The sequence below is a fragment of the Neovison vison genome, chromosome 2, assembly GCF_020171115.1.
Source record: "Neovison vison isolate M4711 chromosome 2, ASM_NN_V1, whole genome shotgun sequence".
Classification (NCBI taxonomy): Eukaryota; Metazoa; Chordata; class Mammalia; order Carnivora; family Mustelidae; genus Neogale; species Neogale vison.
In genome coordinates this window covers 21906314-21920269 of record NC_058092.1, presented here as the reverse complement: position 1 = coordinate 21920269, position 13956 = coordinate 21906314, and the positions used below count along the sequence as shown (strand labels likewise).

The following is a 13956-nucleotide window of genomic DNA, read 5'->3' as shown; positions in this document are numbered from 1 at the left end:
TTTTTTTTTTTTGAAGTACAAGTGACATGCAATGTTAGATTAGATTTAGGTGTACAACATGATGACTCGATATTTGTATGTATTGCGAAATGATTGCCACTGTAAGTGCAGTTAGTATCTGTCACCATACACAGCTACAGAATCCTTTTTTCTCCTGATGAGAACTTTCAAGATCTACTCTCTTAGAAATTCTCAAACATACAGTATTACTAACTGTAATTGCCAGGCTGTACGTTAGGTCCCATGATTTTCTTATTTTATGACAGGAAGTTTACCGTTTGACTCCCTTCACCCATTTGGCTCCTACATAACACACACACATACACACACACACACCCCACCCCACCCCCACCCCCAGCACTAGTCTGTTCTTTGTATCTGTGAGGTTGATTTTTGTTTTAGATTACACTTGGAAGTGAGATCATTCAGTATTGGTCTTTCTCTGACTTTATTTAATGCAGCATAATGCCCTCAGCATCCATCCATGTTGTTTCAAGTGGCACGATTTCATTCTTTTTTATGGTTGAATAATACTCCATTATTTTATATATCTAATAGGTAACATTGTTATGGACATTATTCCACTACTATACATATATATATACACACACAGATAAGTATATACACACAGACACACATATAAATATGCCATTATACCTGTTTATACTACATTTTCTTGATCCATTTATCCCTCAATGACTTTTACTGACTAGGTATTATATGTGAGGCACATAATGGATGTATCTAAATGGATGCTCTCACTTAATCGTCCCTTTTGTGGAAGGTACTTGATTTAGCCCCGTTTTGTCAGAAAACTGAGGTGTAAGGTAAAATCACTTGCCCAAGGTCACACAGCCAGTTAGTGGCAGAGTTGAAATTTAAACCCAGGTCTTACTGATTTGCTTGAGTTCCTAGGCAGTATCATCATCATTATTATTATTATTATTATTATTTTGGAGAATATTTTCTGAATGCTTTTATGTCCACTTGAATCTTCGCTTCCCAGAAAGTAGGTGGGAGACCATTGTTTTCCGTTTGCAGAAGACAAGAAGGGACTTGTCCCAAGTGATATAGCTAATAAGTATTGAAATAGGGGCAGGAACCCATAGCATCTACTCCTATCTCATGTGATTTCCTGTCTGTCACACTATATATGTGCCTTTAGCCAGTCAAAGAGTTCCTCTTTTGGAGCCTTACAGACCTAAGGTCAAAGACAGACTCCACGTCTTCGTAGCTGTTTGATCTTACGCAAGTCACTCAGCCCTCTAAGCCCTCATTAATTTTATGAATATGTTCTCCTAACATTCTGTTGTATCTTCATCTGTGATTTTTGCGTGTGGTTGATAAAGAACAGCATATGAATTGTCAGCCATTATAAATCTGCACAGAAGTGACTCTAACCATTCAGAAATGCTAGTGGGGTCACTGTAATGGAGCTAAGGCAGAAGCACTGGTCTGGGAATCAAACCTGGAGACCAGTTTAAACTCCGTCCTAGCTCTGTATGTTTGGCAAGCTACTGAAGTTCTCTGAGCCTGTTAACCTCATCTTTAAGCATGGACACAATACAGGTACAGCTAATAGTGCTGACTAGCTGAGATCAAGCTAATGCTCTACGCCAGAAAGCGCCGACGTACTCTCCTGTTTACCACTCTCTGATTCCTAGCACATGGTTTGATTGTTTTCCAAAGGACAGGCAAACATGGAATTATTTTTATGGCTGAAATACAGGCCAGAGGGCTCTCTTCAGCAACACATATGCTAAAAGTAGAACGATACAGAGATTAGCATGGTCCCTGTTCAGAGATGACATGCAAATTCATGAGGCATTCCATATTTTTTCTTTAAAAAAAAAATCAAGCCAGATGTTTTGACAGCTGGAGGAGATAAGCCTCAGTTAAATTCAGGGTCATGCACTCACCCCAGCCACATCCACCATGAGAAAATATTGAGAAGACACATCAGTCAGTAACCGTCAACCTGCATGTTAATCATAGGTAATGATCACTGTGTCGGGAAGAGCTGTCCCTGAAGACTGTGCTGTAATAAATTGGTAAAGCTCTGATGAACACCATTTTCCAAGAGTGCACCCCAAAAGGGTATGGTATGGTGCCTCTCTCACAGGCTTCTAGTTTCTGTGACTGGTACAAGAACCGCCACAAAACAAGTGCTCCAAAAAGGTTAATTGTGAATCAAATTTCTGTAAGAAGTGTATTTTTTTTTTATTTTATTGAGTTCTGTGATGATGAGGATGGGACCCTTTGGAAAGGCCTAGGAAGGTTAACCAGCTGAGTCCAGTTGCCTCCTGATTCATTCCCTCTTGGAGTTCTGGAACAGGCTGGTCTGGTAGCAGATGCTACTTAGGGAAAAAAAGAGAGCTCTCTTGTCTCTTTCTGTGGAACTCTAGTAATTTCCCAGAAGTTCAAACATGATACTTTCATGCCCCATTCCTCAACCTTGGCTTCACACCATGGTCACCTGTGGCATTTTTAATCCATATTCCCAGATGCCTCCCCCGAGGTTATTTAGTAGGTCTAGCATGGCCCTGAATATACGGGTTTTTTTAAAACTCCCCAAGTGATTCTGATGCCCTGAACAGGGTTGAGAACCATTGCCCTTGTGGATACAGACCGTTAGGCAGGCAGTAATTCTTCCTCTGCCCCAGAAGAGTGGCTTTCCCTTCTGACCCAGATTCACGCAACTCGACTTTTTCGTGTATGGCCTGAAGCCAGAGGCTGGTATTCTCTTCTTTGTAGTCATGTCTTTGGAGGTTTAGGGTAACCACTCTGTCACAGAAAGAATCAGGTGTCCTTTAAATACGCCAGTGACTGGGGCTGTGGGTCAGGTTACACCAGGCAGGGTCATGGAACCACTCAGGGTCTGAGCAGAGTGCTCCCCAAACTAGCATTGTTTGTGGAGCTTGCACTGTGAACAGCAGGGAGGGAACAAGGAACAGTCTGCTTGGGGCTGAGGGATGGTCTGCTTGGGTCAGAACTCCTCAGAATGAGACTTTCAGGGATCTCTGAATATCCTTCTCTTCATTTCTGTTGGCCCCCAAACATTCCAGCTGGTCTCTCTACTAAGACTTGTTCCCCCATTCCCTAGAGCTTTTTTCTCTTCCCCCCAAAATGAACTCCCCAACTAAGCACTTGGACCTTTTCATTTAAAGGATTTAACTACTCATCTAAATGAAGTAAGACTGCAGGAGAAAATGATAAACTTGGGAGAATCACAAAGTAGAAATTTCAGAGGTCCCCATGCCCATACCCCTTGCGCAGAGTTCTGGATTCTCTATCAGATAGTTCCTGGAAACTCCAGTATCTTTCCTTTTGTTCCTGAACATACCCTTTCAGAACTTTGCCATTCTCTGGGTCTCGTGGTAAACACTGGTTTTCATTTACTGTGCCTCTATTATGTGGCAAGCATTGGGCTAAGTTCTCCACAAATATTATGGAATTTTAAAAATCACAAGATTCCAGTTTGGTCGTTATTATCCCTATTTTACTGATAAGGGAACTGAGGCTTATGAAGCTTGAAAGTCACTTGCCCAAGATCATACAACTAGGATGTACCTTCTTTAATAAAAGTCCTTGATAAAGACCTGAAGATCAGGTCATCTGATCTTCAATCATCTGAAATGTTTTTTTTTTTTTTTTTTGAGAATGAGATGGCAAATAAAATAGGGAAGAAGATAGGTCAGAAGAGGAGGTGAAATTATAAGCCATTCAGGTGACCCAAAGTCTTTATCCTTCATAGGAAGGGCAGCCCCACCCTGGGGAAGATGGTAGGAATGTTATTCTCCGTCTGATCCCTTTTCAAGATCCTGAAACTTTCATAAAATAGCATCCTGGTCATCATGGCTTTCTCACCTACCTGCCACGAGCACAAAAGGAAATGAAGCTGTGAAACCCTTGGATAAACCCATTCTGTCTTAGCCAGATGGAATTTGGGGGTGCAGGTAGTGAGGACCCAGGCTGTATGGGTTGGGAGTCCTCACTGTAGGACACTGTTTACTCTTAGGGAACTCCTTTTTACAATTGATATCAACCAAAACTCTAAGCTGGTTACTGTGGTTTTGTGTTTGCTTTTTTTGTTGTTATTTGTGTTGTTTTAATTTTTATTTTTAAAGAAATGATGGTTTGTTGTTTTTTTTATTTTTAAGATTTTATTGATTTCACACAGAGAGTGTGTGTGAGCACACAAGGAGAGGGAGCGGCAAAGGGAAAGGAATAAATAGACTCCCCACTGAGCAGGGAGCCTGATGCAGGGCTCAATCCCAGGACCCTGGGATTATGACCTGAGCCGAAGGCAGACAGTTAACCAACTGAGCCATCCAGGCACCCTGGTGACTTGGTTTTTAAACCAGAATTACAATACTGGGGAAAAAAACAGGATTTCGGTTTGGCGCTCTGTTGAGAACTGGGATTTTGTTTGTCTCCTGGAGCCCTACACTGTTGTCATTAATTGAAGGAGGAGGGAACAGAACTCATTGGTTAGGAAGTCAGCCAGGAGTTATTCTTCGAGGGCCTACTATGTGCAAGGCAGGACTGGGGGTGCAGAGGTGAATAATCTGTGGCCTTTGCCCTTAAGGAACTCATACCTGAGTCCAGGAAATGGGTGACCACAGCCCAGTGGGACAAGTGCCATATTTGTTAGATTTGTTAGACTGCTGTGGACACCCAGAAGAGGAGTATCTAAACCCCTCAGAGTAGTCAGAATGCTTTCTCTGAAGGCATGAGGATTAGGTTGAGTCCCCCAGAAGATCAGGTGGGCAATATATGAGGAAAAATATAGAAATGTTCCAAGCAGAGGCCCCGATATGTGTAAAAGCCCAGAGGGATGAGAAAACCAGTATGTCTGGTTAACAGATATTTAGCGAGTGCCTCCCATGCACTCAGTATGTGTTCCTTGAGGGAGGAGTCAGCTGCCTCAAGCTCCGGGGGGCCAGCTTGAGATCACAGGACTCAGACTCAAGCTGGACTCCACATCCTGTATACTTGCATATTACCTTCCCTCAGAACTTCACACTAGGCTCTTCACTTGAGGGCCAAAACCCTGAGGGTGATACTCTGAAGTATCATACAGCAGACAGGAGTTTCCCCTATGACTGAAGTATGGGAGGAGAGCTGCCCCCACCCCTGCCCCACCAGAGCAACCCCAAGTTATTATGCTTGTCTGGGCCTCCTAACCCCTACTGCCGTTCTCTGGTGTGGCTCCAGGCCCTTCCCACTCTCTGGAGAGGGTAAGGGAAAGCAAAGGTGCCGAGAGGTTAATCTGTGGGTCAGGATTTGTCACTGGGGACCCACCTTCAAGGGCGCTGGCATGGGTCCACTCTGCCACTCATTGTGAGAGTGAGGAAATCACTCCAGTCTACAGTCTTTTCAGTTACTCTTTGAGAAAATGAAGGAGTTGACCAAGGTCAGCAGTGGTAAAGATGGGCACACATGCTGTCTCTCCCCATCCCATCTTCTGTGCCAATGAAACTGTCAAGCTCCATTTTCTGTATAACTCAAAACCTGTATTCCTCTTTACCCCATTCTCCCCAAGCGACACTTTCTCCTGCCGAGACACGGTGAGGCCTTGACATCCTTCTCTACATAATCCTACAGCCATGGGAATGGATATGAGACTGAATGCTCTTTGGTCCAGCTGTTGTCTGGCTCTGACAGCTGTAAAACTGAGTAGACAAAAAAAAAAAAAAAACTGAGTAGACATTGGACTGCCTGCTCACCAGTGATGGTTCTAGCAAGCTCCAAGGAGCAGTGCTGCAACTAGAAATCAGGGGTCCTGGGTACAAAATTTCACTAGGGGCCCCTTTTGCTCCTGGTTGGTATGGTAATTAGCAGCCCGCCAGGTGGAGATACATGGTTGTCTTTGTACCCATCAAAGAGACAAAAGCAGCTGCAGACTGGGACTCGGTCCCCCTGCTGTGGCCCAGTCTTGTTCTTTGGATCAACAAGGTTAGGTCTCAGCAAATGAAGCAGCAGACTCTACAGCTCGCTTCAGGCAAGTTTCCTGCTGTCAGCAGCTTCAGATATTATAGGGCTTACAAGCTTACTGGTAATCTTAATTGAGAGAAAGCAGAGGATTGAAAAGGTAGAGAGAGGGTTTCTTTGCCAACCCTGTGTAGAAACTTCCAGAAGTTCCTCTAAGTCTCTAATTCCTTTCCATTCAAAATGATTATATTGACATGCCAGCAGTCCTGAAAGGGGAGAGGGCAAGATCACTTTGAGGCAGGGGAGGCAAGTGGGGGTGCCTAGCACACCATGAGACATGGAGTGTTTGAGCTTGGCTTGGGGAAAGGAACTTTTCCTGAGCGCCCAGGACTCCTTTAGAACCCCAACTACTAATGCCGCCAACCACCCCTGCTGAGCTGTTACAAAGCTGCGAGCCAAAGAACTTCATTCTTCCACAATTCCCAGTGTGCCCTGCTTATTAATTATTAATCATATCTCCAGACAACGTATCCAGCACAGCAAGCATTTCACCAAACCACAGAAGGCAGGTTGTTCATGACCATGGGGATTGCAGACAGACTGGAGAGAGCCACGTAAGACGGAGGTTACCTTCACCCAGCGCCTATAGTGGATGTACATTCTTGGCTATCTGTAATGAGCAGGATGAGAAAGTCTCTGTGGCCCATGTACAGTCTCTCCCTGCCTCTTCTTCCTGCTCAAAATGATACTGATCAGTTTGAGGTGATTGAGTGGAAGATGCAAGATAAGTACAAATGGTGGCTAATTAAATGCAGAAGGCGGGAAAGAGATCTTCGCAGAGCTGGCCAGTGCCTGCCTTACACAGCAAATAGAATTGAGCCAGTCCCCAGAGTACTGGCCTCTTTTTCCCCCCATCTCAAAAGGCTCTTTCTTCTGCCCCCTTTTGTCTCCCTTGTAGTTCATATGGCATCACAGGTGTACAGCCTTGGCCTCAAAGGAGCCATTGTGATCTTATCCAGTCTGGGATCTGTTGAGTGAAGACAGTGGCATCCCTCCGAGTTGCCTGGCGCCATTACACACACAGGGGAAGGCCGTGAACCGTCCCGGGGAAGTGACTTGAGATCTAGCCAGACTATGTTTGGGTGCCTCATTTGCACTCCAGAACAGCCACCGGTTCCTTTGGTGAGTTTAAAAAAAAAAAAAAAAAAAAACAAGGAAGAAATTGCTATCATTACACCAGAGGTCCAACTCCTGGAATTCAGACTTGGCCCCCGTTTTCCTTCCTGTCTCGGCAGAATGGTATCCTTGACGACGCCGTTAGAACTATGTGCGCGAACAGCCTGTCTATGGTGTTAATGGCATTCCACGGGGCAGGCTGGGGCTGGTCTCCCTGGTGAGATGCAGCTGGACCAACACACCTCCCGCCAGGCAAGCAGCATGTGTTAGGGCTGCCCCTGCCCTTGCCCACCTGTGTTTGCAGCTTCAGCTTTCTGTCTCCTAGACCCTCGTCCCTGCCCTTTCGCCTTCCCTCCCACCGCTGTGAATTTCAGCCAGCACAGAGCAGCGAGGCTACCCAAAGGACAAAGAGGAGAACTGGGAGCGGGTCGTAGCCCAGTGTGGCACTTCTCAAACTGCTGTCTGGGGCAGGCGTGTGTTCGCTGTGCCACGAATACAGTGTTCCCAGCTGAGTTAACTCTGGAAGCTCTGGATTACACAGAGTCACGTGGGCTTTTTCCCTGGGTGCCTTCTCCCAGCCTTTGTGACTCCAATGCACAGTCTGAATCTTAAAGAGGGCGATCAGAAGGCCGCGTTTCTCAAACGTATTTTACTCCGAACAAATACCTAATATTATCTCTCAGGATGGGAATGGCACAAAAATGGTGTAAAGGAGGCCAGCTTAGTGTCCAGCAGTCTGAGCTTCAGAATCAAGCTTAAGATCAAGTTTTGCCACTTCACAGTCTTACGTTAGGCAAACTACTTCTCTGAGCTTCAGTTTCCTATCTGTAAATTGGGCTGATAACACCCTCCTGATAGGTGTTTTGAGGACTAAAAAGCATCATGCTTGTAAAACAAGCGTGATGTCTGGAGCTCAGTAAACTGTCAACATTCGTTGTTGAATTGTTCGGCCAGATCATGCAAAGGAAGGTGATCTGCCAGCCCGGACTCCAGCTACACACAGCTGACTCACAGCTCTGTATGTCTAGCCTGGAGTGCCCTCTGCCCCATACCGTACTGCAGGGTGCCTGCTTCAAGCTCCAAATATAACACCTTCCTCCCCACTCCAAACCACTGTTCCTTCCTCCCTGTGTCAACATCCAGTTGCCCACACCAGAAGCCTGGGAGCCATCAAAGAGTTCGCCTCCCCCCACAGAGAGTTGGTCACTGAGTGACATCAATGGCATTTCTTGTTCAAGAGATTCCAGGTTATAAAAACCCCTTCCTTCCCGTGGCTCCTGTCCAGACTGTACCTAGTGCCTGGCCAGTTACCAAGTCAGATTCTCTAGCAAGAAAGCCTGCTTCCTCCCTCAGTCCACCCAATACATTGCTTCTCCTTCTGGGCCCAACTAAGGTACCATTCTTCCAAAGCCCAATTGCTAATTCTGCACTTTCTCCCTGAAGCCGCTTAAACCCTGGCCTTCAGATAGCACCCTCAGGCCTGCCTGTGAGGGTTCCTCTCACAGTGACCATGTCAAGCCGCTGGGCAGATTTTTTTGTTTTATCTTTAAACCCCTTGGCACAGTACCTGACATTGAGTAGGACTGGCAGTAAATATTCGTTGAGTTAAATTTACTTGAGTTTTACCAAAAGGTACTGTCTTCCTTTCAGTGATTCAGTGATTGTTTTCAAAGGGAGAGAAAGCTAATTGTTCCAAAGGATTCCTTGACTATTTTGCCACCAATAACACCCACCATCTCGTTAGCATCTACTGTGTATCAGGTACTCTAGCAAATGCTTTATTTACATTAATTTAATTCTGTGAGCTGGGTTCTAGTGTTCACCCCATTTCACAAATGAGTATTTTGAGGTTTATCTATTTGGTAAATGGCCAAGACAGGACTCAAACCCATGCTTCTCCCTTCATCTGTGATCTGAGATCCACCAATATTCCCATCTTGACCATGGTCGTCTAGATTTTTAAAGTGTGATTTACTGCAAACCTAATCTGCACTTGCCTGTGAGGAAAAGAGCCATGGGTTTTGCTTAGAACAAACTCTCTTAAAGACAATCTCCATTTTTATTTGTACCCGTAATTCAGAGTTCTTTTCCTAAACAGCCGAGAACCAAGAAGAGCCAAGAAGAAGCCTCAATAGTAAATCCCTATGGCTCAAGCCTCTCCCCTGATTCCCTAAAACTGGCTGGCACTTTTATGGCACTTTCTCTCAGGGAGAAGAATTGGGTACTTTCATTAGGAAGCATTCTTGAGCACTTCTTTGTCCCAGACACTGTGCTAAACACTGAGTTAAGACTAAGAGTTCTCTGCCTTCAGGGAGCTCATAGCCCAGTGGGGAGACAATACACGTGCACATACTGACTATAAAACTAGGGGTTAGGTAAAAAGAGACCTGAACTGAGTCCAAAAGACCTGGATCCAAATCCAAATTGGAATCTGCAACTCCAAAATCTAGAAAGTTCTACAGACTGACAGTTCTGTTTTGATTTCTTTTGTTTCACATCTCATTTGGAGGGAAAGCCTGATCTATAGTGAAGTTTTGTATGGTCATTATTCATCCCACTTAGTGTGAATATTCATACATTGTGCTGCCGAAACAATGTGTCTGATCACAGAGTGCTGCCCGAACCCCCACAGGAAGTTGTAGATATTATGTGGTTCTGAACTCTGATGTACCTCTCACCTGCAGAATTTTGGGAAAGGAATGTGAACTAAGGCCTGTTGTGATCAACTGAAAGAAACATGAAAAAAGACTCCATAAACTAAACAACAAAAAACTCAACATAAGTTGGTCTTAAATAGTATAGTCACCCCATCTGAGTAACGAGAGCACTAAAGATGGAGCAAGTAATTTTTTTCAGAACCAAGAGGGTCAGAAGATGTCTTAAAAGGTGAATTGGATTTCTCACTTCGTGGAGAAGCCGTGGAAAAGAAATTCTGGGCTGAGGGAACAGCATGTAGAAAATGTGCAGAAAAAAAAGCCTTTAAGTAGCTTGAGCACATGGACTGTGTAAGCCTGTAGAAAAATTGATTCTTTGTCAAAATGTCAGAGAAAAGCAGTACAGATCATAGAAAGGGGCAGCTAGTCTACAATCCATTTGATCTAGGCAGGTTTTTTCTTTAAAATGCAGACTTACACATGCATTCACAGAGTGACCTCACTGTCGGGCTGATGGCTCCCTGCCCCACCTGTGGGGAGACTGGGGGGATGCTAACCCCTCCCCAGCTCCCCAGGCAGGTCCAGCGAGGATCACACCCGCACACCACTCCAGGCTGGTGCTCAGCTTGCCACCCTCTGCTTGGTCCGCTTAGCCCCTTGCCAGCTGGCTTCTCTGGGATCAGACTGGCAGGTTCAAATCAGACCAGCCACTTACTACTTCTGGTGGCCTTCAACAAGTTATTTACCTCTTTTGTGCTTTTGTTGCTCAGCCATAAAATCAGAACAATGGCAGAAAGCCGGCATGGAAGGCACTTCAGCAGAGTGCCTCAGTGATAAGCACTCAAACAGTAGTTATTATGGTTATTGGTATTACAAGGAATCCCTTCCTCCAGCTGTGTGTAAATACATGTATTCCTTAATGGCTACCTAAACAAGAAGGGCCCTTTCTTTATTCTGTCTGTCTTGGTCATATCTCCTTCCGAGTTAACTATTTTCTGTACAGAGTGTCTCTATTTCAGTTTTTCACAGCTGTTTCTCAGGTGTGGTGAGGCATGGCCTCCCTTACTTTGGTCATGATTCCCAGACTGGGGCTCTGAGGGCCCCAGAGATTCTTGGAGGCAGTCAGGGGAACGCCCAGACTAACTTCAGGATGCTCGTGCAGGGCACGGTAAATCAGAGTGCCGACTGGGAAAGCAGGGAAGCCCTGCCACTGACCAGTTAGTGATCTTACCCTGTGCCAGTTTCATAATCTTGAGGAGCCTCTGTTTCCTACTTGACAGAATGGCAATATCAGTACTCTCCTCACAAGAGAGTTACAGCTTAGATCAGAGCATGTATTTAAAGCCCCTTAGCACAAGACCAATATCCCGTAAACACCTGTCACCATTGTTACCTCTGTTAGTACAAGACATCTCTTGAAAATCACACTTCTACCCCAAATGGAGCCTCAGGTATAATTAAAAGGTCAGATTTCTGCCGGAAGTGCTTAGAATTACATCTGCTGTAGTTCACTGACACTGTGGCCTGATGCTAGAACCTCTCTGTGGCACATATATATGTGTGTGTGCCTTTGGTAACTAAAAATCAGGAGAGTTATTACTGAACAAGTACATTTGGGCACAGGGAAACACTGCAAACATGAAGTCTTGATGTGGAGAAAGACAGAAAAAGAGTCTCTGGTAATTAAAAAGTCACGAGGACCGCTGGTCTAGGATACCAATCAGTACTTTCTGTTTGAAAGATCTCCTTTTATTTAAAAAAAAAAAAAAACATAGGACTTTGTCACCAGGGCTCCCTCAAAAGCCCTTCAGCAGGTTTAACCCATTAACCAAAGTTCTAGTGCATGAAGACGTGGGTCCCACAGTGTCTAGGGCCCACTATGAGCAGAGCCTTACCACATAGAAATCCCGTCTGAAATGGGAGAGGCTCTTGGCAGTGAGCAAGTCCAAAATACCACCACCGCTCACCATTTTACAAATGGAGAAAGAGGCCTAAAACTGGGAAGAAACTTGCCTGGGGCAACACAGCCATCATGTGGTAGGGCTGGCTTCACGCCTAAGACTCAGCAGTCCACCTGGCATCTCTTCTGACAGACCAGCATTCTCACCCAGAAGGGACAGCAAATCAGAGTCACCTAGGGAGTTCTGAACTACGTAGGGCATCTCTTTCCCTCACCTGCTCCGTAACTAACAGATAGGTAAATAAAATAAAGCGGAGAACAAATGCTAGCCCAGGGTGTCCCAGTTGTGTCGCCATAACTGGGACGTAAAAATTACTTGGGCTGCCCCGTATCTTGAGGTTCTGGTTCAGTAGGTCAGAGCTGGGGCCTGAGCATCTACATTAGTAAACACAGCAGGTGACTGTGATAAGCAAGTTTTGGAAAACACAAGGCGAATCCAGGCCAGCAGAAGGTTTACTACTTTCCGTCTTCGAGGGGGAGGGGGATGGCAAGGGCACTAGAGATTTTCCACACAAAGTTAATGAGAGAGTTAACCCATAGCCTGTGCTAGTGCCCTACAGCACCTTTCTCTCTTCTAACAACCCTGATTCCTGGGCACACGATGGCAGCTCAAAAATGTTGCTGCCTGACCTACTTTGGGGAGATGATTTGAGCAAAAGATGCCCTGTCTAGGCTGGGTGACACTAACATCTCTCTTTGGCTTTGTGCTTAGGCTGAAGAACCTGGAGCTAGCTGCTGTGGGCGGATCAGACGTCCATGTGAAGATGCTGGCAGCCCCTATCAATCCATCTGACATAAATATGATCCAAGGTAACCTTGGTTTCTGTGGCTTATGTTGATTGGCTTTTTTGCTTAGCCGCCACCTCGTTTTCATCCTTCCTCAGGTGTGGGTGTGAAATCCCTGTGATTAGCAGCAGCTGCTCTCCAGATGAGCCATCTGCAGACTACAGCCCTCTCTGGCCTCCCCTCTCTGGAATGTGAGGCTTTTCGAGAGTCAGAAAGATTTCAGTGGGGAGTAAACCAACCACTGTGAGTGCCTGCGATACACTGGGCTCGTTTCACACATTATCTAATCCCCATAATAACCATGAACGCTAAAAAAATATCCCCTTTACAGATGAAGAAGCTAAGGTTCAGAGAGTCTGGTTAGTTACACAGCAGGTCAAAGGCAGAGCCCAGATCAGGCTTAGATCCAACTCCAAAGTTCATGCTCTTTCACTGCCCAGACCTCACAGGGTGGCCCTCTGTGCTCTTCTCCCTTAGGAAATTATGGCCTCCTTCCCAAGCTCCCTGCCGTTGGAGGGAACGAAGGCGTTGGACAGGTGGTAGCAGTGGGCGGCAGTGTGACTGGGGTGAAGCCAGGAGACTGGGTGATTCCAGCCAATGCCGGTTTGGGTGAGTTTCTCCAGGTGTCTGCAGCCTCTCTTTGTTCCAGGTTGTCTTTCACCCACACTGGAAATGTTTGCTCATTGGCTCAGTGTGACTAAGCAATGCAGAGTTTATTATTGAGCTCATATACCCACCACCAGATGCAGTGCGAGCTGAACAGGAGTACGGAAATTGTGTTTCTTCCACTCTGGAGGTAGTGGACCTGCTCTCTCATCTCTTTGGGCTCTGAATTCCTACATCCCTAAATCCCTGCTGTAAGATACAGTGGGAAACCCAAATAAGACAGCCCCTGCCCTCCAGAAGGTTAAAATCTAATTGAAGAAATCTCTAAACTATTAACCTCAATAAAGGGTGTATTACAAGTTCACAGGAAGCAGAGGGCACTTCTGGCTCCTCTGTGGGTGAATGGAGATGTGAGAGAGAAAGAGAGAGTCTTTTTTTTTTTTTTTTTTTAAAGATTTTATTTATTTATTTGACAGAGATCACAAGTAGGCAGAGAGGCAGGCAGAGAGAGAGAGAAGAGGAAGCAGGCTCCCCGCTGACTGGAGAGCCCAATGTGGGACTCGATCCCAGGACCCCGAGATCATAACCTGAGCCGAAGGCAGTGGCTTAACCCACTGAGCCACCCAGGCACCCAGAAAGAGAGAGTCTTAAAGAAGGATGAGGGCTCTGTGGAGGAGGCTTCTTTGGAATGCACCTTTGATAGATGGATTGTTAGATGGAGATGAGCCAGAAATCATTGCATTTGGAGGAAACGAAATGAGCAAAGTCACAAAGGTGAGTGTGGGAAATGATGAGAAATTCAGTGTAGCCTCAGCAGAGGATTTGCACATGAGAAGATGC

At 45.6% G+C, this 13956-nt stretch overlaps 1 protein-coding gene and 1 non-coding gene across 3 annotated transcripts in view; both read left to right on the top strand.

Annotated features, from left to right (window-relative positions):
- Nucleotides 1-13956, top strand: part of MECR (mitochondrial trans-2-enoyl-CoA reductase) — a 29794-nt gene that overhangs the window by 422 nt on the left and 15416 nt on the right. The window contains exons 1-3 of one of the 2 annotated variants that reach the window (XM_044237620.1): nucleotides 7062-7116; nucleotides 12437-12534; nucleotides 12988-13119. In XM_044237620.1, the coding sequence (XP_044093555.1) occupies nucleotides 12489-12534; nucleotides 12988-13119 (178 nt within the window). In that variant the 5' untranslated portion in view covers nucleotides 7062-7116; nucleotides 12437-12488. Of the gene's footprint in view, nucleotides 1-7061; nucleotides 7117-12436; nucleotides 12535-12987; nucleotides 13120-13956 lie in introns of those variants that run through there. The other variant, XM_044237619.1, reaches the window with a different exon arrangement.
- LOC122901550 lies at nucleotides 1736-1839 on the top strand. Its single transcript, XR_006383559.1, has one exon. It is a non-coding gene; the product is annotated as a U6 spliceosomal RNA (small nuclear RNA).